The sequence below is a fragment of the Suricata suricatta genome, chromosome 7 (genome assembly GCF_006229205.1).
Source record: "Suricata suricatta isolate VVHF042 chromosome 7, meerkat_22Aug2017_6uvM2_HiC, whole genome shotgun sequence".
Classification (NCBI taxonomy): Eukaryota; Metazoa; Chordata; class Mammalia; order Carnivora; family Herpestidae; genus Suricata; species Suricata suricatta.
The window spans coordinates 23,100,616-23,125,105 of NC_043706.1; the positions used below are offsets into that span (position 1 = coordinate 23,100,616).

Sequence of the window (24,490 nt, forward strand, 5' to 3'; positions counted from 1 at the left end):
TCTGAGCAGACCATCCCCTGTCCTTCCACACACATTCCCAGGACATCTCCCAGGATGTCCCGCTGTCCTGGCATCAGCTGCCGAGCCCAGATGGGTGCTTGTCACTGCGTGTTCGGCACCTACTACAGATGCTCCGCAGGCACCTCAAACTCAATCTGTTTGAAACAGAGAGTGTGTCCCTCCCCAACCCCCCTTACCTGGTTTCCCCCTGAAGTTCTCCACTCCCCGGGGCATCTGTTCCCCTTTTGAAAACCAGAAACTCCTCTTCCCTTCAAACCTAACCATTCAAACTCCAGTTCCTGCTATTTTATTGGAAGGTATTTTTCAAATCCCTTCCCGTGGTTCCCTGTCACAGGATGAAATGCTAGCTCTCTAGTTTGGACCACAAGGCTCTCTCAGACCCCATTCCAGACCCACTCTTCCTCTTCACTCCAGCCCCTACTCAACGCTGCGGGCTGCTGGCACTCACCACACCATCTCATGGTTCTGAGACTTTCTGGGCCATCCCATCCGTCTGCCATTTTCCCTTCCCACCATACCCTCTCAGACGATTCGTGCTTTAGGAAGGGGTCCCTGAATTCTCAGGCTGGGTCTTGATGCTTCCATCACATCCTTGGTGCCCTCATCATCATTACCATGGCCTGGTCATCATCATCACAGTCATGGAGCAAAGTCATGCACTGAGCAGTTGCCGTGTGTCTGGCACCTGGCTAACTGCTCTACATGTGTGATCTCACTTCATCCTTACAACAATCCTGTGAGATGGGTCCAATCTTTGTCCCCCAGTTCACAGATGAGGAAACTGAGGCACAGAGAGGTTAAGCAACTTGTTAGGGGTCATAATCTATGGATGTATCATTCATAACATTCATATCATCACCTTGAATTGTAATCTGCTTACAGAGCTTCTTACTCTTGAGCATAAGAGCCATATCTAATTTATTTTTGAATCCCTAAGCCTTAGCATAACTTCTGATAAGTAGTAGTTGCTGTATGGAACTGAGGAGAAAAGAACAGAATATCTACTAGGTCATCTGGCTCAGCAGAGGCAAGACGCCTCACAGTGCCTGGGTCAAATTCACCCGATGCCCTGCCTGAGGCTGGCTGTAGGGTGTGCTCAGTATGTGGGTCCATATGGGATCAGTTCTGGCTCTAAGAAAGGAGCCCTTCTGCCCTAACAATATCTTTCTTATCTTCTCTGTTCAGCTTCTAATCTCTTTAACTGAATGAAGACCTTCATTCCATAAGTAAAGATAAATAAATACATAAGTAGGGATGCCAGAGAAAATATTGCCAGTCTACTTTTCTCCATTTGGCATTTCCCAATTTTACCCACTGTTCAATTTATTTTAGTTTATTTTTTTATTTTTGAGAGACAGACAGCATGAGCAGGGGACAGAGAGAGAGGGAGACACAGAATCCGAAACAGGCTCCAGGCTCTGAGCTAGCTGTCAGCACAGAGCCCAATGCGGGCCTCAAACCCACGAACCGTGAGATCATGACCTGAGCCGAAGCTGGATGCTTAACCGGCTGAGCCACCCAGGTGCCCCTCGTTGTTCAATTTTTTGATTTAGAGATTAACCCTTCCCCTTTATCCATTAATTCCAGAATCCACAAGGACTGTATGCATAAATATAGTTTTTACATGGCAACCAGTCTACTAAAAGCTTTCCAGCCTTTTATTATTTTTTATGGGGCATGAAGATCAAGTGCAGATGATAGAATTTGTTTAAAGAAAATATAATGCTTCTTTATCAGTAGGCACTTTTTAAAATAAACTTTAAAAATGGAAGTATAATATGTATATTATACATATGTATAATATACATATGATATACATAAAAAGCCAACAATCCTAAGAATATAGCCCAGTGAATTATTAAAAAGTGAACATATCTGTATCACTGGCCCCCAGATCAAGAGACAGAATATTACCTGGGGTGCCTGGGTGGCTTAGTTGGTTCAGCATCCAACTCTTGATTTGGGCTCAGATCATCATCCCATGGTCAAGGGATCAAGTCCCACATTGGGCTCTGCCCTGAGCATGGAGCCTGCTTAGGATTCTCTCTTTAATGCCCCTCTGCCCGTCTCCTCTGCTCATGTGCTCTCTCTCTCTCTAAAATAACATTTAAAAAAAGATTTAAAAAAGTAAAAGAGAGATGGGGAGAAAGAGAGAGAGAGAGAGAGAGAGAGAGAGAGAGAGAAAGAGAGGAGAGAGAGAGAGAGAGAATTACCAGAATCACCTTCCCTGCCAAGAACTCACCTCCAGGCACCAAAGTAATTGCTGTACTGACTTCTAATGACTTCTAATGCCATAGGTGAGTTTTACTTGCTTCTGAACTTCAGATGAATGGAATCACATAGTATACATTCTTTTGCATCTGGCTTTTTTTTCTCAACATTATGTTGCTGGGGTTTGTCAACTATGAATAGCAATCTATCTGTTAATCCATTTTTACTTCTGTAAGAATTCTTTTTATAGATATATTAAGGAATGTTTATCCACTCTCCCGTTGATGCACATTATGTATGAACATTCTAACACACATCATTGGCGACAATATATACGCATTTCTTCAGAGTCTAGGCCTGGGAGCAGAATTTCTGGATAACAGGGTATGCTCAGCTTTAGTGGATACTCCCAGAGTTTCCCCGGGTGGTTCTGCTATTTTATTTCCACGGTGGAATGAGGGGGGATGAGTGGATGCATGTTTCAGTTATTTCATATTCTACCAAACACTTGGTATCAATGCTCTTTTCCATGTTAACCACTCTGGTAGGTATGTACTGGTTACTTGTTATTGGGTAAATTTGTCAGACAGCTCATAAGGTTATTTTTATATGCTTTTTGTTTTTATTTGTTTTTATTTTCTCTTCTTATCTTAGAGGGAGAGAATGTGCATGCATGAATTGGGAAGGGGCAGAGGGAGAGAGAATCTGAGGCAGGCTCCATGTTGAGCATGGAGCACTACGTGGGGCTAGATCCTACAACCTTGGGGTCATGACCTGAACCACAATCAAGAGTTGGATGCTCAATTGGTTGAGCCACCCAGCTCCCTATATGCTTTTTGGACATTTGTATGTCCTTCTTTCCTCCTTTTTTTGGTGAAGCATCTGTTCATTTCTTTAATCAATCAATCAACAAATCAATCAATTATACTACCTTTTATTATGGTGATGTATATATAGCATGACATTTACCATCTGAAAGCACACAACCCTCTGGTGTTAGTACATTTACAGTGTTGCGCAGCCATCACCACCATTCTTTCTTTAAAAAGTTTTTAATTATTTGTTTATTTTTAAATTTAAATCCGAGTGAGTTAACATACCGTGTAATAATTTCAGGAATGGAAGTTAGTGATTCGTCACTTACGTGTAACACCCAGAGCTCGTCTCATCAAATGTCTTCCTCAATGCCCCTCACGCTTTGAACCCTTCCCCCACCCAACACCTGCCAGCAACCCTCAATTTGTTCTCTATATTTAAGAGTCTCTTATGGTTTGCCTCCCTCTCTGTTTTTATATTATTTTTATTTCCCTTCCCTTATGTTCATCCGTTTTATATCTTAAATTCCACATATGAGTGATATCATATGATATTTATCTTTCTCTGGCTAATTTCACTTAGAATAATATACTCTAGTTCCAACCATGTTACAAATGGCAAGATTTCAATCTTTTTGATTGTCGAGTAATACTCCATCGTGTGTGTGTGTGTGTGTGTGTGTGTGTGTGTGTGTACACCACATCTTCTTTCTTTCTTTATATTTTTATTTAATTTATTTTTTAACTTACATCCAAGTTAGCATATAGTGCAACAATGATTTCAAGAGTAGATTTCTTAATGCCCCTTCCCCATTTAGCCCATCCTCCCGTCCACAACCCCTCCAGTAACCCTCTATTTGTTCTCTGTATTTAAGAGTCTATTATGTTTTGTCCCCCTCCTTGTTTTTATGTCATTTTTGCTTCTCTTCCCTTATGTTCATCTGTTTTGTATCTTAAAGTCCTCATATGAGTGAAGTCACATGATATCTATCTTTCTCTGGCTCACTAATTTCATCCATCCATGCAGTTGCAAATTGTAAAATTTCATTCTTTTTGATAAAAATACTCCAGTGTGTGTGTGTGTGTGTGTGTGTGTGTGTATACACACCATATATATGTATGTATGTATATATATATATACACCACATCTTCTTTGTCCATTCATCCATCGATGGACATTTGGGCTCTTTCCATATTTTGGTTATTGTTGATAGTGCTGCTATAAACATTGGGGTGCATGTGCCCCTTTGAAACAGCATACCTGTGTCCCTCGGCTAAATATATACTAGTACAATTGCTGGGTTGTAGGGTAGTTCAATTTTTAATTTTTTGAGGGACCTTCATACTGTTTTCCAGAGTGGTTGCACCAGTTTGCATTCCCACCAACAGTGCAAAAAAGATCCTCTTTCTCCACATCCTCTACAACATCTGTTGTTTCCTGAGTTGTTTATTTTAGCCATTCTGACAGATGTGAGGTGGTATCTCATTGTGGTTTTAATTTGTATTTCCCTGATGATGAGTGATGTTGAGCATTATTCATGTGTCTGTTAGCCATCTGGATGTCTTTTTTGGAAAAGTGTCTATTCATCGCTTTTGCCCATTTCTTCACTGGATTATTTGCGTTATTTTGGGTGTTGAGTTTGGTAAATTCTTTATAGATTTTGGATGCTAATTATTTATCAGATATATCATTTGCAAATATCATCTCCCATTCTGCCAGTTGCTTATTAGTTTTACTGATTGTTTCTTTTGCTGTGCAGAAGGCTTTTATCTCAATGAGGTCCTAATAGTTCATTTTTGCTTTTGTTTCTCTTGCCTCCAGAGACGTGTTGAGTAAGAAGTTACTGTGAAGTCAAAAATGTTGTTGTCTGCTTTCTCCTCTAGGATTTTGATTGCTTCCTATTGTATATTTAGGTCTTTTATCCATTTTAATTTATTTTTGTGTATGGTGTAAGAAAGTGGTGTAAGAAGGTTTATTCTTCTATATGTCACTGTCCAGCTTTCCCAACACCATTTGCTGAAGACACTGTCTTTATTCCATTGGATATTCTTTTCTGCTTTGTCAAAGATTAGTTGGCCATATGTTAGTGGGTCCATTTCAGGTTCTCTATTCTGTCCCATTGCTCTTTGTGTCTGTTCTTGTGCCAGTACCATACTGTCTTGATGATGACAGTTTTGTAGTACAGCTTGGAGTCTGGGATTGTGATGCCTCCAGCTTTGGTTTTCTTTTTCAGGACTGATTTAGCTATTCGGGGTTTTTCTGGTTCCATACAAATTGTTTGTCCTAGCTCTGTGAAAAATGCTGTTGTTATTTTGATAGGGATTGCATTGAGCATGTAGATTGCTTTGGGCAGTATTGATATTTTAACAACATTGTTCTTCCAATCCATGAGCATGGAATGTTTTCCCATTTTTTTGTGTCTTCTTCAATTTCTTCCATGAGCTTTCTGTAGTTTTTAGTGTATAGATTTTTTTCACTCCTAGGTTTATTCCTAGGTATTTTATGGGTTTTGGTGCAATTGTAAATGGGATTTTGTTTCTCTTTCTGCTGCTTCAATATTGATGTATAGAAATGCAACTGATACCACCATCCATTTCTAATTGCTCATTTCTTATGCTCTTTTTTTCAATTGGGTTATCAACCTTTTTCTAACATTAGGAATTCTTTATATATTTTGGACATATGCTGTGTGTTTGTTATATATATTATGGATTTATTTCTCTATTGATGACCTTTTCTCTCTCTTATTGATGAAAATAAGTTTTTAAGTTTATTTATTTATTTTGGGAAAGAGAGAGCACACACATGCATGTGTAAGGAAGGGGTAGAGAGAGGGAGAGAAAGAATTTCAAGCAGGCTCCATACTGGAATGTCAGCACAGAGTCCCAGGAAGGGCTCAGGCTCATGAAGAGATATCATGACCTGAGTTGGGATCAAGAGTCAGACGCTTAATCAACTGAGCCACCCAAGTATGTTGATGAAAAGAAACTTTTAATTTTACAACTATAAAGTTTCTACATAGAAAAACCAAAACAGAAACAAAAAAATGAAAAGGCCTCCTATAGAATGGGAGAAAATATTTACAAACCACATATCTGGTCAGAGACTAATATCTAAAGTATATAAGGAACTCATGCAACTCAATAGCAAACAACCACAACCACAACAACAACCACAAGAACAACAACAATAATCTAAAAATGAGCAAAGGGCCTGAATGGACATTTTTCCAAAGAAGACATCCAAATGGCTAAGAGACATATGAAAAGATGCTCAACATCACTCATCATCAAGGAAATAGAAATAAAAACCCCAATGCAATACCACCTTACACCTGTTAAAATGGCTATAATCAAATAGATAAGAAATAACAAGGGTTGGAGAGGATATGCAGAGAAAAGAGAACACTTTGCATTGCTGGTAGGAATATAAAGTAGTGCAGCCACTGTAGAAAATGGTATGGAGGTTACTTAAAAAATTAAACATAGATCCAGTAATTCCACTTCTGGAAAAAATAATCACTTAAAAAAAAGTTTATTGTCAAGTTGATTTCCATATAGCTCTTCACCACAGGTGCCCCCCTCAATGACCATCACCCCCTTCCCCTTTCCCCTTCCCCCTTCAGCCCTCAGTTTGTTTTCAGTATTCAAGAGTCTCTCATGATTTACCTCCCTCTCTCTCCCTAACTCTTTTTCCCTCCTTCCCCTCCCCATGGTTCTCTGTTAAGTTTCTCCTGTTAGACTTATGAGTGAAAACATATGGTATCTGTCCTTCTCTGCCTGACTTACAAAATCACTTTCTTGAAGAGATATCTGTACTCTCTGTTCATTACAGCCAAGAAATGGAAACAACCTAAGTGTCCATCAATGGGTAAATGGATAAAGAAAATGTATTATAGGTGTATACATATATATGAATATGTATGAATATATAATGTATACAAATTATATATGTGAAATAATATGAATATTATTCAGCCATAAAAGATAAGGAAATCCTACTATTTGTAACAGCATGGATGAAATTAGAGGGAATCATGCTAAATGAAATAAATTAGAGGGATGCCTGGTGGCTCAATCGGTTAAGCGTCTCACTCTCGATTTTGGCTCAGGTTATGATCTCACGGTTGGTGAGTTCGAGTCCCACATTGGGCTCTACACTGAAGTACAGGGCCTGCTTGAGATTCTCTCTCTCTCTCCCCCCTCTCTGCCCCTTCCATGCTTGTGTGCATGTACTCTCTCTCTCTCTCAAAATAAACTTTACATTTTATTAAAAAAAAGAAATTGGAGAAAGACAAATATTGTATGATCTCACTCATATGTAGGCTCTAAAAATACTGAACCCATAGACACAGATTGGAGGATGCCAGAAGCCAGCAGTGGGGGTGGAGAAATGGGTGAGGGGGGCCAAAAGCAAAAGCTCCCAGTTATAAGTAATGTGTAGCATGGGACACATAGTAACGTGTAGTAACTATGTTAACTACGTGTTAATTATAGTTAACAACGCTATATTGTATATTTGGCAGTCGCTAAGAGTAAATCTTTAATGTTCTCATCACAAGGAAACAACTCGTAACTGTGTGAGGTGTTGGATATTAACTAAGCTTAATGTGGTGGTCATTTCACGGTATACGCTTGTAACGAGTCCTTATGTTTATGCCTCAAACATACACAGTGTTACTTGCCGATCATACCTCAATAGAACTGGGGGGGGGGAGGATTTTTCATTTTACTATTGTCCAGTGCACCGAGCTTCTCTAAGGGGTGGGGTGGGGCTGCCTAGTCATTTTTGTGTCCTGTTGAAGAAGTCTTCACCTGTCTCTCAAAGAGCTTTTAAAATCTACCCATAATCATATGGTTTTTATCCTTTCTTTTGAATACTGAAAACGAACTGAGGGTTGAAGGTGAAGGGGGAGGGGGGAAAGAGGTGGTGGTGTTGGAGGAGGGCACTTGTGGGGAAGAGCACTGGGTGTTGTATGGAAACCGATTTGACAATAAACTATTTAAAAAAAAATAAAATCTACCCATGACTACTGAGCCCTACGTTTCTGATGCCGATTTCTGTCAGAAAGGAACTAGGTACTTTCACAGATATTATCACCTATTTGCAGGAAAACACGATCTTCATCGTTTGCCCAAACCAAAAGGCAGTGTGCGCGCCGGACAATTTCCATGGTTACCCACTGCCTGAGCTCCTCGCTGCCCTGGGAGAGAACGGGCAGCAGTGCGGAGGCACCGGTCCCGCCCGCCTGAATCTCGTAGGTGTGGGCTCCCCGGGGGCGCAGGTGTGTGCTGCTCTGTGGACGGCGCCCAGTCAGAGATGTGGTTTGGAAGCACCCGGACGTAGGGAAGAGCGTGCTACCTCGACATGGGCCTGGGGGCGCTGAAGGGGCTGGAAATGGAACAGAAGGAGCAAAGATCCCGTGCGTGGAGGGGCTGAGCAGTAAAGGTGAAGTTACAAGAGAGGAGGGAAGCGAAGAACTTTTTGTGCAGCCGCTAGGTAGCACAGGGATGAGAGGTGAGGCGGCAGAGACTGGGGTCACATGCCCTATTGCTGGCATTCCTTGTTTTGGTGCCCAAACTGGCCAGGATCCCACACTGCACTGAGCCTACTGGAGGAGATCCTGAGCCTTGTCACCAAGTTGGCAGAGGCGGGTCGGGCTGTCCTGCGGGCAGGGGCTCTGGGGCACACAGGCGAAGCTGAAGCGATGCTTAGAATAAGACTCCAAGATGGGCCCACACCAGCCTTTCACGTGTCTCTGTTTCATTCTCTGGAAATTCAGAGTTTTAAACACACAATCAAAAGTTCACCTACAAAAGAAAAGTAGCTGTCTGCTGGGCTCAGAACTAGTACTGTAAGTATCACAAATCTTACTTGTTTTTGTTTTTAATGTTTATTTATTTTTGAGAGAGAGAGAGAGAGAGAGAGAGCGAGCGTGCGTGGGGGTGGGGGGAGGAAAGGGCAGAGAAAGGAGACAGAGAATCCAAAGCAGACTCAGCGTTGACAGCACAGAGCCCGACACGGGACTCAAACCCACTAACTGTGAGATCAAGACCTCAGCTGAAGTCAGACAACTGACAGCCACTCAGAGGCCCCACACATCTACTTATTTGTGACAGAAAGCAAATGAGGGGCTGCTTGGTGAGAAGGCAGGTGGGGAGGCATTGGAAGGGGCGGCACCAAGAAGGGTGAGGAAACTGGGGTGATGAGGACGTTCAGGCTTGATCACGGTGATGCTGTCACAGGTGTGTACGTGTGTCAGAACGTATCAGGTTGTACACTCTAAATATGTGCACCTTATAGTATCTCAATTAACCCTTGATGAAGCTGTTAAAAGAGCATCCTCCCAACACAAACACACGACATTTGCATACATGCACACGCACGTTTGTGCACACGCAGAGTTGGCAATGAAGTGTTTCAGTGTTTTGCGTTATACGTTAAAGTTTATTTGTTTATTTTTGAGAGAGAGAGAGAGAGAGAGAATCCCAAGCAGGCTCCGCACTGTCAGCGCATAGCCCGATGCAGGGTTTGATCTCTCAAAATACCATGAGATCATGACCTGAACCAAAATCAAGAGTCAGATGCTTAACAGACTGAGCCACCCAGGCACCCCTCGCGTTACAGTTTAATCGCTCACCTAGGAGCATTTCTCCATGTTGCCTGCTTGGAAGGACCCCTGGTTCTCCTAAGCGTCCTGGTTCCAGGATTCTGCCCCGGTTCGAGCTGAGGAGAGGATTTGCCAGCAGTCCAGGGTAGGAAATGCTCTTAATTCAGTGTCTGCTTTGTCCCCGTGACTATCACACAACACACAGTCACTAGAGCGGGTGACCTGAACTCCAGAATCTGCAGGCTCACGGCAGGAGTCCTCCTTCTCCTCGTAGCTGACCGGCTATCCTTCCCGCCGCCTTCCCAGGAAAAGCGGTAAATGGAGAATCGGGCTGCGGGTGGGGGCTGCTGTTGGAACAGCCAGGGAGTGAGGCCCGGCTGAGGCCCCGCACCTGCGCGCTGTGTGTTGTCGTGATGATCCCCCGTCTTTAGAGAACGAGAATCACAGGTCATTCTCTTCCCTCCAAACTGTGTTGATGCAATAGTTTTTCACTGCAGGAGGTTTTAAAGCTCCAGATAATAAAACTTTCTAGTAATAAAGGAGGGAAAAAAATCCCAGTGGTAACTGTCACAACAAACCCATTGCTACAAGCACAAATTTGCAACAAAGTATAAAAATCAACAGAGTTGCCTTTTATTAAAACGGTGCCTCTGGTCTAGGAAGAGGTGCCAGGGAGGGTCGGGGATGAGCTGACCTGCTCCCTGCGGGGCGCGCGGCCTCCTCTGGGAGCCCCGAGGTGGCATTCCTTCCAGCTGCTCTCTTGTTCCCTCTGGTGATCCACAGTTGCTGCCAGGCAGCCTGCCAAGGTCTCTGGCGAGGGATCAGAGGCTGGCAAATGGGTCCCCACGGCAGGACCGGTGCCTCATTAGCACAGTGTTCTAGCCATCTGAGCACTACCTCCAGAGTTAAAGGGGAAAGAACCAGTAGTGCTGAGCCCCAGAGCCGTATGTTGGAAAAGCCCCCACTCGCCAACCCCAAAGCACCCAGCAATGGACCCTGGGTGACCAAGGGCCTGAGGAGTGAATTCTTGGCTTCATGGTAAAATCTAAAGAGTTCGCTGGATATGTGAATGGTTGTCTCTTCAACACAGGGTTTCCAGCCCAGCTAACTAGAGGTGACGCTAAGGAAAGACCCACTGAAGCCCAGATCTGTAAGCACAAACAGGGGACAAGGCTAATGCTCCTCTCTCTGAGGGAATCGGTTTCCAAATATTTGGGCAAAGCCACCTTGGGGAATTGGGTTCCTGAGATAGAGACATGGGGAATTTCACCGATCAGTGTATTTTATAAAAATTAGTTATGTAAACATGTTCATAAAAATCAAAACATTACACCCATTTATTTGAAAAGTAAATTAACACTAGAGATTACCAGCGAGAACCAACCCAGAATTTGGTGTATTTTATGTGTGTACAAAACTCTTGCCACCCAAATCTACTTGCCTCCTGATTTGGATAAAGAAAGTCAGATACGGAGCTTGAGTCAGTAGAGAGAGCACATATTCCAAATGAATTTGGTTCTTGAGATGAAGACACTCAATAGCAAGAATTTATATAACAAAGGATTTATCTAACTTTATTTGGGGTGGCTGCCTGGCTCAGTCAGTAGAGCATGCAACTCTTGATCTCAGGGTCATGAGTTCAAGCCCCATGTCGGGTTGTAGATATTACTTAGGAAAAACTGTACCATAAAATTCAAATGTAAATAAAAGTCACCTGACTTTGGCTCTTAAGCTTGGTAGTAAAAATTTGGATAGTGAAGATACCTATAATGGTGTACATGTAACAAGTACACAAATTGCTTCTAAAATTCAAGAGGCCATAAATATCACCACCCTTATATTTCTAGATAAAATCAAGTTCTGGGTCTTAATTGCTCATGAGAACCAGAATTGTTTTGAGAGAATGAGCAAGTCCAAGTGCTCATGGCTCCCTCTCCATTCCTTGGATTATGTATACCAGGGCTTGAGGGTCTGCAGAGCCCAGGGGGACAAGGAGGGAGAGAAAGCTATTCTTTTTTAATTTTTTTAAGATTTTATTTTCTTAAGTAAACTCTACACTCAATGTGGGGCTCGAACCCATAACCCCAAGATCAAGAGTAGTATGCTCCACTGACTGAGCCAGCCAGGCTGAGAAAGCTGCTTGTTCATGGGTGCTGTTTAGTTGTCAAACACCTGCCCCAATGTTGACTATGGGATGACCTTAGGGAAATTATATAGCCTTTCTAAAGCAGTATTCTCATCTGAAAAATGGAATGGATTATAATTCTTATATAATTAGATATCATTAATATAATTAGTAATTACTATTCTAACAGATCAGTAAATATTTATCATCATACGAATATTCACTACTACTACTACTACTACTACTACATCATTATCATCATCAATATCATATTCATTTAAAGAGTTGCAGAGAATTCCATTGGCTGAACATAAAAACAAGTATGCATCTTGGGGCGCCCGGGTGGCTCAGTCGGTTGAGCGTCCAACTTCGGCTCAGGTCATGATCTCACAATTCGTGGGTTCAAGCCCCGCATTGGGCTCTTTGCTGGCAGTTCGGAGCCTGGAGTCTGTTTTGGATTCTGTGTCCCTCTCTCGCTCTGCCCCTCACCCATTCATGCTCTCTCTCTCTCTCAAGAATAAATAAAACATTAAAAAAACAAAACCAAAAAAACATGTATGCATCCAATCCCTCATAAAGGGATATTTAATCACAAAGAATAAACAAGATGTTAAAATGAAAATTTTTTCTAAGATTCTATCTATCCTCTCTCTATATATATTAGTGTGTAGATATGTATATTTGTTACCTATATATTTATCGAATACTAAAGCAAACTGTGAGACTGATCATCTTGAGTGTACTAATTATCTTCTGTTGCATAAGAAATTTCCCCAAAACTTAGTGGCTTAAAATACCAAAATTTACGATCTCATAGTTTCTGGAACACAAATCCAGTTATGACTTAGCGAGGGCCTCTGGCGAGGGGTCTCTAGCTGGCTGCAGTGAACGTGTTGGCCAGGTGTAGTCTTCTTATGGCTGGACTGGGGCAGGGTTTCTTCCAAGCTCAGTCATATGTGCACTGGCAAGATTTGTTCCTCTTGGTTGTTAGCCCGGGGGCCTCATACCCTCCCTGGCTGTTGGTGGAAATCCCCCTCGGCTCCTTGGCTCAAGGGCCTCTCCTCACAGCACCTCCCAACATGGTAGCTGGCTTCCCCAGAATGGACAAGATGAGGCAGAAAGAGAACAAGAGTGTGCAAGATCGAAGTCACAGTCTTTCATAGCCATACTTCAGAAGTGTCAACCCGTCACCTTTGCCATACTTTATTTGTTAAAAACAAGGCGCTTGGTCCATCCCACACAGAAGAGGAGGGGATTCCACAAGAGTGGGCACACTGGGAGCCAATTTAGAAGCCACCTGCCACACTCACATTCAGGAGCTTGTCAAAATAGAATAACTCAAAATCAGGCATATGATTATTAAATTTCACACTCTCATTGAAGGTGTAAGAGGGTCAGATTCTGTCACTGGGGGTGCCAAGATCTCCCCAGTAAGGGTTTTGTGCCCATCTATTTTTTGTAGCAGAGCTGTCAATTTTGCTTTATATATTTGAGGATCAGTTAAGTAGGGCACACAAATTTGGAATTGTTTTATCTTCCAGTAGAACTCAATCTGCTGTCATTATGAATTAATACATTTTTCTGACAGGCTTTTTGCTCTAATAGTATTTTGGTACCTTGGTTATGGCGGGTTGTGTTGGGGTTTGGTATTTGCACAGCATATATTTTCTGTCTTTATTTGAGCTTTGCAGTCTTAGATGTGCTTTTTGTAACCAGCATCTGTGTGTAGCTACATCTTCTAACACATTTAGTCCATTTTCATTTAATCCTTTTATTAATATTTTGAGCAAAATCCATCATGCCAACTGTTTATTATTAATCCTTTTTCATTCCTCTCTTGCTTATTTTGGATCAGTTAAGTGTTTCTCCATTTTCTCTCTGTGCTAATTTAGAGGATACCTACATACTCTAAAAAAATTGAAACAATTCAAATATCTTAAAATTAACCATTTTAAAGTATGCTAGTCAATGGGTTTTAGTGGATTCCTGAAGTTGTGCAAACATAACCACTAACTCCAGAACATTTTCACCAACTCCAAAAAACCCTGTGCTTGGTGACAGTCACTTCCCATTTTGTCTCCCCTTCCCCTCTTCTATTCCCCGGCAACCACTAAGCTACTTTCTGTTTCTATGGATTTGTCTATTCTGGACATTCCATATAAATGGAATCCTACAATATGTAGCCTTTTGTTTTTGGCTTCGTTCTTCCACTTAGAATAATGTTTTCAAGGTTCAATCACATGGTAGCATGTGTCTGTGTCGATACTTCATTCTTTTTTATTGCCAAATAACAGTTCATTATTTGGATATACCATATTTTGTTTATTCTTTCATCAGCTGATGAACATTTGGGTTGTTTCCACTTTCTGACTATTATGAGTGATGCTATGAGCATTTGTGTACACTATTTAATTGAGAACGTGTTCTCTTGGGTATATAACTAGGAGTAGATTGAATTGCAGAGTTACATAGTAACTCTAAGTTTAACTTTATGTGGGACAGCCGAGCTGTTCTGCATTGTGGCTGTACCAATTTACAGTGTGGGAGAATTCCAATTTTTCCATATTTTCATCAATATTTGTTATTTTCCATTAGAGCCATCCTAGTGTTGTAAAGTTGTATTTCATTATAGTTTTGCTTTTTATTTTCATAATGACTTATGACACTGAACATCTTTTCATGTGCTTATTGGCCATTTATATATCTTTAGAGAAATGTTTATTCAAACCTCCCCCCCCCTTTTTAAAGTGGGTTGTCTTTTTATTGTTAATTTGCGAGACTTTTTATATATTTTCTGGACACTAGACCCTTATCATATATAAAAGTTGCCAATGTTTTCTCCATTCTATGAGTTGCCTTTTCACTTTCTGATAGTGTTCTTTCGAGTAGAAAAGTTAAAAACAAGTTTTTAAATTAAATCCAATTTATTGTTTTTCTTTGGTTGCCTGTGCTTTTATGGTTATATCTAAGAAAATTATTGCCTAATCCAAGTTATGCCCATGCTTTTTTTCTAAGTTTTATACTTTTAGGTCTTACACTTAAAGTTTGATCCATTTTGAGTTAATTTTTGTGTATGGTGAGATCAACTTGATTCTTTGGCATGTGGATACTCACTTGTTCCAGAATTATTTGTTGGAAAGACTATTCTTTATCCATTGAATGGTCTTGGTACCCTTGCTGAAAATCAATTGATTATAGATGTATGGACTTATTTCTGGACTCTCAATTCTATTTAATGATCTATTTGTGTATCCTTAGGCCAATGCCACACTATCTTGATTACTGTAGCTTTGTAGTAAGTTTTGAAATTGAGAAGTGTGAGCCTCTTGACTGTGTCTTCACTTTCAAGACTGAACTGCTATTCTGGGTCCCTTGCATTTCTTTATGAATTTTAGGACAAGCTTCTCCATTTCTGCCACAAAGGAGGTTGGAATTTTTATAGAGATTTCAGTGAATAGGTAGATAAATTTAGTTATTTCAGTTTAATAAGGCAAGTCTTCTGGTTAATGAATGTCTATTTATTCAAGTCTTCTTTAGGTTCTTTCAGCAGTGGTTTGTAGTTTCCAGTGCACAATTCTTGTACTTCTTTGGTTAATTTATTCCTAAGTATTTTATTGTTTTGTACCCCATTGTAAATGAAATTGTTTTTCCTTTCCTTTCTTCTTCCTTTTTTCTTCCTTCTTTCTTCCTCTCCCCTCCCTCCGTCTCTCCCTCCCTCTCTTTCTCTTTCATTTTTCTTCTTTCTTTCCTTCCTTCTTTCCTTCTTTCTTTCTTCCTTCCTTCCTTCCTTCCTTCCTTCCTTCCTTCCTTCCTTCCTTCCGTCTTTCTGTCTTTTTCTTTTTCTTTCTTTCTTCCTCTTTCTTTTCTTTCTTTCCTTTCTTTCTTTCTCTTTCTTTTGAGAGAATCTCAAGCAGGGTATGGAGCCTGACACCAGACTTGATCTCATAACTGTGAGATCATTTGAGCCAAAATCAAGAGTCAGACACTTAAAACCAACTTTCAGGTGCCCCTGAAAGAATTTTCTTAATTTTATTTTCAGATTTATTGCTAGTGTATAGAAATACAACTGATTTTTGTATATTTGTCCCACATCCTGTAATCTTACTGAACATATTAGTTCCAACAGTTTTGTTTTGTTTTGTGTGGGGAGCGGCAAAGATCTCAGCTCCTTGGCCACTTGCTAGCCGGGATTTGTCACTCCCCGAGGGGAGTTGCAAAATAGGCAGGGGCCCCTCCCTGCCAGAGGAGAAGCCAGAAGATCAAAGATCAACCGCCTGCAGGCAGGGTAGCTTCAGCCCCTCAGGCGCTGTGCTAGGACACTTTAGTCCGGTTCCCCTTTTGCTCCAGTCTGAATCCCTTAACGCTGTTTCCTAGCAACCGACCTAGGTCAGCCGCCTTGTTTTCCTGCCTTGAAACCTTTATAAGATTTGGGGTTTTCTGAATAAAGAAGAGGCTTGAGAAGAAGAGGCTTGATTGAAACCGTGTGTTGTCTTTACTCTCTGTGCGTCCCCCTTCTCGCCCTTTCTCTCCCTCCCTCAGGAAAAGAACCCACGAGGACTCTCCGCCCTGCCGTCGGGGCGGACGAGACAGGTACCGCCGAACGCCGAGGATGAGCGCCGCGACCTGGCCTCGGTTAAGATAGTTTTGTTTTGTTTTGGTGTGTGTGTGTTTGTTTGGATTCCTTAGTATTTTCTACTATAAGATCATATTATTTGTAAATAGATGGTTTTACATCTTCCTCTACCATCTAGATGTCTTTTATTTCTTTTTCTTGTCTAACTGTTCTTACTAGAACTAGAACTTTCAGTATGGTGTTGAATAGAAATGCCAAAGGCAAATATCTTTTATTCCTCATTTTTGGGTAAAAGTTTTCAATTACATCATTAAATATGATGCTAACTGTGGGTTTTTTATAGATGCCCATTATCAAGTTGAGGAAAGTCCCTTCTGTCTAGTTTGTTTTTATTGTGATGGCTTTGGATTTTTAAAATGCTTTCCTGCATTAGATGATTATGTAACTTTATCTTTCATTTTATCAATATATTACCCTGATTGATTTTTACATATCAAACCAATCTTGCATTCCTGGGATAAAGCCCATTTGGCATGGTGTATAATTTTTATATGGTGCCAGATTATTTATTGAGAAATTTTGCATCTATGTTGTTAAGGAATATTGATCTATAGTTATCTTGTGATATCTTTGTGTGATTTTGGTATTAAAACTGACATCATAAGATTTAAAGTATTCCTTCCTACTGTTTTTTGAAAGCATTTGTGAAAGACTGGTAATGATTACTTTTTAAACATTTGATATCATTAATTGTGAAGCCTTCTGGTTCTGTGCTTTTCTTGGCTACTGAATCAATCTCTTTACTTGTTATAGGTGTAGATGTTTCTTCTGAAGTCAGCTTCAGTAGTTTTCATTTTTCTAGGAATTAGTCATCTCATGTAGCTTACCCAATTTGTGGGCATAAAATTCTTCATAATATTCCCTTATAATTCTTTTTATTTCTATAGGGTTGGTAGTACTGTTACCTCTTTCACTCCTGGTTTTAGTAATTTGAGCATTTTTTCCTTGGCCAGTCCCATTAGGTTTTTCAAAGAACTTACCTTGATTTTTCTAGTTTTTATTTTCTCCATTTTATTTATATCTGCTCTAATCATTTTAATTTCCCCCATTCTATTTGCTATGTGTTTCGTTTGCTCTTCTAGTTTCTTAAGGTAGAAGATTAGGTTATTGTCTTGGCATCTATTTATTTTTCTATTTTTTAAATATAGGTATTTTGTTATGAATGATTTATTATGTTTTGTTAGTGTTTTCAGTTTCATCCATCTCCAGCTCTTTCCTAATTTCTCTTGTAAAGGTTTTAAGACTGAGGTTTAATTTCCACGTATTTTTCAATTTTCTAAATTTCTTTGTTGATATCTAACTCCTTTTCATTGTTTGAGGACATACTTCGTATGATTTGAATCCTTTTAAATTCATTGACACTTGTTTTAATGCCTAAATTATGGTCTATTTTGCAAAATGTTCCATGTGCCCTTGAGAAGCATGTGTATTCTGCTGGGGGTGGAGGGTTCTATAGATGTGAGTGTAATAGGTCTACATTTTTAAATTGAAGTACAGTTTACATGCAATATCCTATCATTTTCAGGTGTACATTGTTGTGGTTCAATATTTTTATACATTAGGAAATGACCCCCACAAGAAGTCTAATTACCTCTACGGTTTATAATGTTCAAGTGTTCTATTTCCTTGTAATACTATGTCTTGCTATTTTATACAGGGTGTTTAATCTGTATGGATATTGATAAAGATGCGTATTCCCCCATTTCAGAATACAACATAAAATCAGGAAAATCGGAATTAACGTTAAAACTCGTTAGACCTTAGCTTTTATCTTTAAAAATGCTTGCTTTAAACAGCTTATTAGTCATCTAAGGGCATAATATGGCTCTAAGATCATAAAGTTGGCTTTTAACTGAAGTTTTCTGCCTTACCAAAAAAGTAACTTTTAAAGCAATGTTCTAACATCCAATGCCATTTTCAGAGTGTCTTCAGAGACACTGTCAAGAATGTTCTCTAGAGAACAGGGAGGGGTTTCCTGGGATATAGTCAGTCCTTCCTCTGTTGCCAAGCAGTGAGATATTTATTTCTAGATGCTGGTATTGAGGGTTTTGTGGACTGGTCCAGCTCCTCCAGATGTAGAGATAGTTTGTAGGCCATCAAAACACTCTAGGTAGGGCCAGCCTCCACTAGAAAAAGTCCTAAATCCCAAGCTGCCAAGCAGTTCAAACTACCCACTCTGGCCTACTGGCCCACTTCCACCCGCAGAACCCCAGGCCCATGAGATGTCGGGATGCATGGACTTCTCCAGCCACTCTCCTACCCATTGTCACCCCCAGGGACAGACAAGTCAAGCTACCTGGGTCAAATACCCCAAATGCACGGATCCCAGCTCAGAGATTGTGATTTATTTTCATGTACAGCCAAACCATTACGAATTTTCAAAACTTTTAGATCATTCTACCGTGCAACGAAGTGTGATAACTGCCACTCTAGGCTCCCTGTAGCCAGGGTTCAGCTCAACCTGATTTGGGCAAGTTCAGGTGCTGGGAAGGCAGGCACAGAGGGCAGTGGCGTTCGTGAAGAGCACTAGCTGCTCCTGGATGCCAGGCCTCCCACAGGCAGTACTTACGGGCTGTGTGATGACGGGAAGGTCCCCTGACTCCTCTAGTTCGGTTTCCTTCTGTAGAAACCAACGCGTACAGTCACAGATCCTCTCCCACTCTCCAGTTCTGGGCTTTACTCCAGGGCTAAGGCTCCTTGGAGGACGTTCACCTGCCCCGAGTCTCTTCCTGGGAAGGCCAGGACTCCCCCTGGCATGTTCTACAGGTCACTAGAGTGCACTTGAGGGCAGGAAAGGCATGGGCTGGGGGAGGTTGGTTATGGTTATATGACCTCTAGAGAGGTCAGCAACAGGGAGGTCACCAGATGGGCTCTTTGGATTTGGGGGACACAGACTGAGAATTCCCGAGCAGTGACACTCAGCTGGCAGAGCTCCACACCCCCTCGCTGCCCCTCTAAGATGTGTGGGATCTTTATTTGGGAAGTACCAATTCACATTGTCCTTCCTTTGGAGAAGAACGTTTGTCCATATTAGTGTGAGTGAGTAATGTGGGAGTGGAGGAGAGCCTCTGCGCTGTGGCGGAAGGGGACAGTGGGGCGCGGAGGCGGGCCCCTGGCCTGCTGGGCTCTTGCTTTGCCCAGATGCTTGGGTTACCCCTCATTCACTCCCAACCAAGCCACGAGGCCCTGAGGCAGCCTAGCCTGCACTCTGGGAACCTCTCCTCTTACATCCTGGGCACGATTTCCTTCACAGACCCGCAAAGTTCAGGCCTCTTTTGATTTCTTTGATCTTCACTGGTTTTCATGCCAGAGTGGCCAGAAATGAAGTCAGCCTACCACAAGTTTTTTTTTTTTTTTTTTGAGAGCTCTCATTTTATAGTGATTATGTATTTATACTATGTAATAAACCTTCTCTGGAAATAGAGTTCCCTCAAAAAGGGCATGACCTAAATCACAAAAGTGTTTTGCAACAGTGCCTAGTGTGTACTGTTCCACTATTCCCACAGCTGAGGAACCAAGCCCAAGGGGGTGGCCTGGTTGGGGCCTAAATGCACAGGAGAGCCCATCTCTGCCCAGCTCTCCACCTCTACCTGCCAGGGGCTGAGCAGTGTTTAAACCCCAGAGCAGGGAAGCACGGGCGGGGAGGACCGGATAAGCAGAAGGCAGACAGCACATCCTTTTCATCTCTGAGAGGCATACAGGGGGTGGTTTTGACATAAGTTGTTCTAGAACACGCTTTTTTCACCTAAGAAGTATTTCATTCTTTTAATGGCCATGTGGTCCACTGTGTGGTGTGGCATAATTACTCAACCCAAACCTACTGGTGAGCGTGTATGCCATTTCCAGCTTTTCGCAGAGATGAATTTAATTGCCTGTGTATCTTTCTCCTCCTATGTGCTGCAAGAACTCACCTCTTATGATGAATCCTTGTAAATGGAATTGCTATGTCCTGTCAAATTCTTCTCTAAGTTGAACCAATTTAGACAGCCATTTCCGGTCACCTTCCCCAACACTGAGCAAGAATATAAGGATTTAAGGGTGTCAGTTCTTACTCCTAGTTGGGCTCAATGCATGAGCCGGAAGTCGGAACAGGAAAGTTTGCCTCAGAGGGCAGGGAGTGTGGCCAGCGTGGCTTGGAGAACGCAGAATCCCGGATGACAAGGTCAGATCCCTAATTTGAGGAGAACCGAACTGAATAGTTCCCCAGCTCTGAACTCTAGGGAACAGACAGTATGGTGTTGCCCCCTGGGCTACGGCTGGTCCTGCCCCTGCGGCAGGTATTCCATACTTTAGGTTCTCAATCTGTGAAACAAGAATGAAAATACCTACATTGTAGGTCTGGGCAAAGGATTCAGTTACAACTCTACATACATAGATTAAAAACAACTCTTAGTCCTAAATCACTGAGGCTTATGTGTGATAACAATGTAAAGTTCAGAAATAGGTAGAACTAGGGCTGACACAGTTTAGGAAACGGTCACGTGGGGAAGGGGCAAGAGGTCGGGACTCGGGAGGACGAGACCGGGCAGTTTCTAGCTCCTCCCGGTGGTTATGGAGTTCCTTATTCTTTAAACCGCTCAAGAGTGCTATGCCCACATGCATATTTCATGGAAAAAAAGTCCCACGAGGAACTGCAGGAGTGAAGAATTAGACAAACATTTCCAATGTGTTAAGAAATATTAGTTTTATTTAACCAGTTTTCACAGCTGAATATTTATTCTATAAAAACTTTACAGATTGTACAGTTTATTATATATAGTTCAAACTACTGAACGAAAAAGTAGGTCCCACAGATGCAAAAATACTGCACCAACCAATCCAAGGTAAAGGCAGATTTACACGCTGTACAGCTCTCCACGTGGCCGGGAGGTGGTCGGTTCTAAGTATAAACTTCCAAACTGTACAAAAATAAGGTTTTGATTTTATTTCATTCTTTATACATTCATTATGATTGCAAGCTCAGAAGCCTAACTAATAATAGGCGTCTGTAATCAGGAATCAGTCCCCACTCCTGAAAGGAATGTGAATGTCTATTTACACAGGGCACTCTTGGACACCAAACTCTACTCTGCGTATTGCGTAGACATGAAAGCAGAGACCTGGGACATTAGACACTGAATATAAGGTAGTTCTTTTTTTTTTTTTTTTTAAGGAGTTTCTGCATTTAATAGTGTGCCAAAAGAATTTTAACTTATTAAATAAAATATATTCTAAGTGAACCTAAAAATTACACTTTATAAACATAAAAATACTTTTTTTTGGTGTAATACATCAATCATATCTGCAAGTAGAAAACCAAAACTGTATATAAAGTAGTATTTCTCACCCAGCAACAAGAAGCACTTATGTAGTTATTTTTCAAAAGGGTCAGAAAAACTTTAAAATCCACTAAGACTAACTTATAACTTAGATATTCATACTTAAGCTATTCAGTGATTCACTAATACTGCAAAACAAGCTTTCTTCTGGAGAGAGAGTGGTTTCCTCATGTTAACTGGGTAAGAACTGGACACATTAAAAAGGAAGAATCAACAGACTTTCCAGCATGAGTCCTAAGTGTACTTCAGTTTGGGGGTAGGTTCGTCAGTGGGTTTTTCACCAGAACATTCCATCTCTGAGGTGTATGTACCTTTCCGGAGACAAAGGCACATCTCAGATCTTTTTGTGTATCTATTTAGTGCAGGAGAGAGGAGGCTGGCTAATACCCTTTAGATTTTGTGTTCTAGAAAGAAAAAATAAGGGAAACAAACATTATTCCAGACTTTTCTGCCACCCAAAACCAGCAACACACGCTTCGTTTCTCTTTTATACAGTACTAGCTAAAGGTAACAAAAATTAGAGCTTCAAAGAGCAGTCTAGAGCTCACCATTATACTTTTATACTTGTGTGTACATTAAGTATAAAATAACGACGTTTGGACAAAGGAGCTTTGTAGTTATTTATTTTAAAGTTACAGTACTTAAAAACTCCTTGATAATAAATAGCTTGGATGTTGTAAGTCCTGCTTCCAAGCGGGAGCTAAGAGCGAAGTTGTCTCAGGCTATGAGGGTGGAGGAGGGTGGCCCGGCGCCGCAGACGCCCTGCTCTAGAACTCCAGTGTCCCCAGCAGGCACCTGGCCGTCAGAACTCATCGATCTTCCTCTGCAGGTACTTCAGCATGGAGTCCATGCCCTGCGCCGAGCCCCAGATCTTCTTCAGCACCTCACACTCCCTCTCGTTGGCCTGCTCCAGCTCCATCTTCATGTTGCAGCGCACAAGGGCTTTGGACTCTTCCAGCACCTGGACCAGACAACAGGCAGTGAGTCGGCGAAGGTGGCGTCCACAGATTTGTCTCCAGATTTACGGAGGCAAGGTTGAGTAATCACCTGTCTGAAAGGCTACCAGACATTTTTTCACACCACACACTGGGCCTGAGATACATCTGAAACCTATTCAGGCAAATGCTCAAATTCAGGGGAGCTGTGCTACCCACGCCTGGCCCCCTCCCCACCTAGACCTGCCTGGCCTGGGTCCCTGCTGCTGCCGCAGGCCGGTGAAAACTCTACGCATACCCGCTGAGGGGGTTTTCTAACCAAAGATTAATTTTAATAGTGAGAGTTGTTCATGTCAGGGAGAGCGTAGATAGGAGTCATGTCTGTTAATATTAAATAACGTTTTACCTTATAATTTGCTAAATACAATTGTTTCAAGATTGAATATTATCCAAGATTGATTTTTTTTTTTTTTTATGTTTGGCTTCATGCCTAACGTGGGACTTGAACTCACAACCCTGAGATCAAGAGTCACATATTGTGCTGACTGAGCCAGCCAGGCACCCCTATCCAGCACCCTTATTAAACAAAAACTTATATCCACTGTGGGCGGTTGGGAAACATGGTATAGAAGGGCTTTGGGGGGGCGGGGGTGCCTGGGTGGCTCAGTCGGTTGAGTGTTGACTTCGGCTCAGGTCATGATCTCATAGTTCATGAGTTCGAGTTCCACACTGGGCTCTATGCTGTCTGTGCAGAGCCCGCATCAGATCCTCTGTACCCCTCTCTCTCTGCCCCTCCCCTCGTTCTCTCTCTCTCTCAAAATAAAACATTAAAAAAAAGGAAAGGGCTTGGGAGACAGGAAAGATCCCTATGAATGGTTTCTGCAGGGTTTCACAGTATGCTGTGACAGAAGTCCCTGGCTGACATGGACTCCCTTCTGCTCCTAGGCATCCGTGATGGGGAGAAGGCAGACAAGCGGGGCTGGAGCAGGAGCACCAATTACGGCTCCGCCAGCATTTCGCAAGCAGGGGGTCACAGTGGGGCACGGATGGGACTCAGGAGACACTGTTAATGTGTGTGAGCTCTCTGGAGGGAAATGTGGTTTAAAAAAAAAAAGCAACATATGTAAGAGAACAATTCCACGTACAACTGGATTACAGGAGGCAAGCTCCTTGATGCGAACCATGACTTCTTGGGTGAAGGTCCCGGGCCAAAACACCTGGGAGACCAGGCCCTTGCCACATGCCTCCTGTGCCGTCAGCTTCCGTCCACTGAGCAACATTTCATTTGCCTGAAACAAAGAGGAGTTGAGACTCATAGGAAATGTGAGGGGGAGGCAAGCAGAGAAGACCCAACCTGAAAATTCATCTAAAAGAATTCACACCGAGGGTGAACATCTGAGTGGGCGCAGGCCTCCAGGGCCTCACTGTGCCCTCCGGGGTTATCTGCAGCCTGAGCGCAGAGAATAAACCTGATACGGCACAGGCCACTGTGCAGACGAGAAGTCACATACGGACTGGTAATTCACACCCACAAAAGTACAAGGCTTCTTTTATGACATAATACAGAATCACATGGGCACAACCAAGAAATGTAACTTAGAGAAGGTCTATTTGTTGGTCATTGAAGTTACTGGCACATGCCCTTCCTGCTGTTTCCTCCTTCCCAGTGGCAGCCATTCCCATGCGTGAAGTCATTTAATACACAAAACAGGGAAACAGGCATAAGCAAAGCTAGGTAACTCGCTGTGTCAGGGATGTGCACCAGTCCCAGAATCACTACCCAGTATTTGCTAGATCTGTGAGAGGCCAACGGTGGCTGTG

At 41.9% G+C, this 24,490-nt stretch overlaps 1 protein-coding gene across 4 annotated transcripts in view; it reads right to left on the bottom strand.

Moving 5' to 3' along the window:
- Positions 1-21,081: 21,081 nt before the first annotated feature.
- CDYL (chromodomain Y like) overlaps positions 21,082-24,490 on the bottom strand; it is a 244,528-nt gene continuing 241,119 nt past the window's right edge. For all 4 annotated transcript variants that reach the window (XM_029944263.1, XM_029944260.1, XM_029944261.1 and 1 more), the window contains 2 exons: positions 23,815-23,958; positions 21,082-22,695 (listed from right to left, as the gene is read on the bottom strand). In XM_029944263.1, coding sequence (XP_029800123.1) covers positions 22,537-22,695; positions 23,815-23,958 — 303 coding nt within the window. In that variant the 3' untranslated portion in view covers positions 21,082-22,536. The remainder of the gene's footprint in view (positions 22,696-23,814; positions 23,959-24,490) is intronic.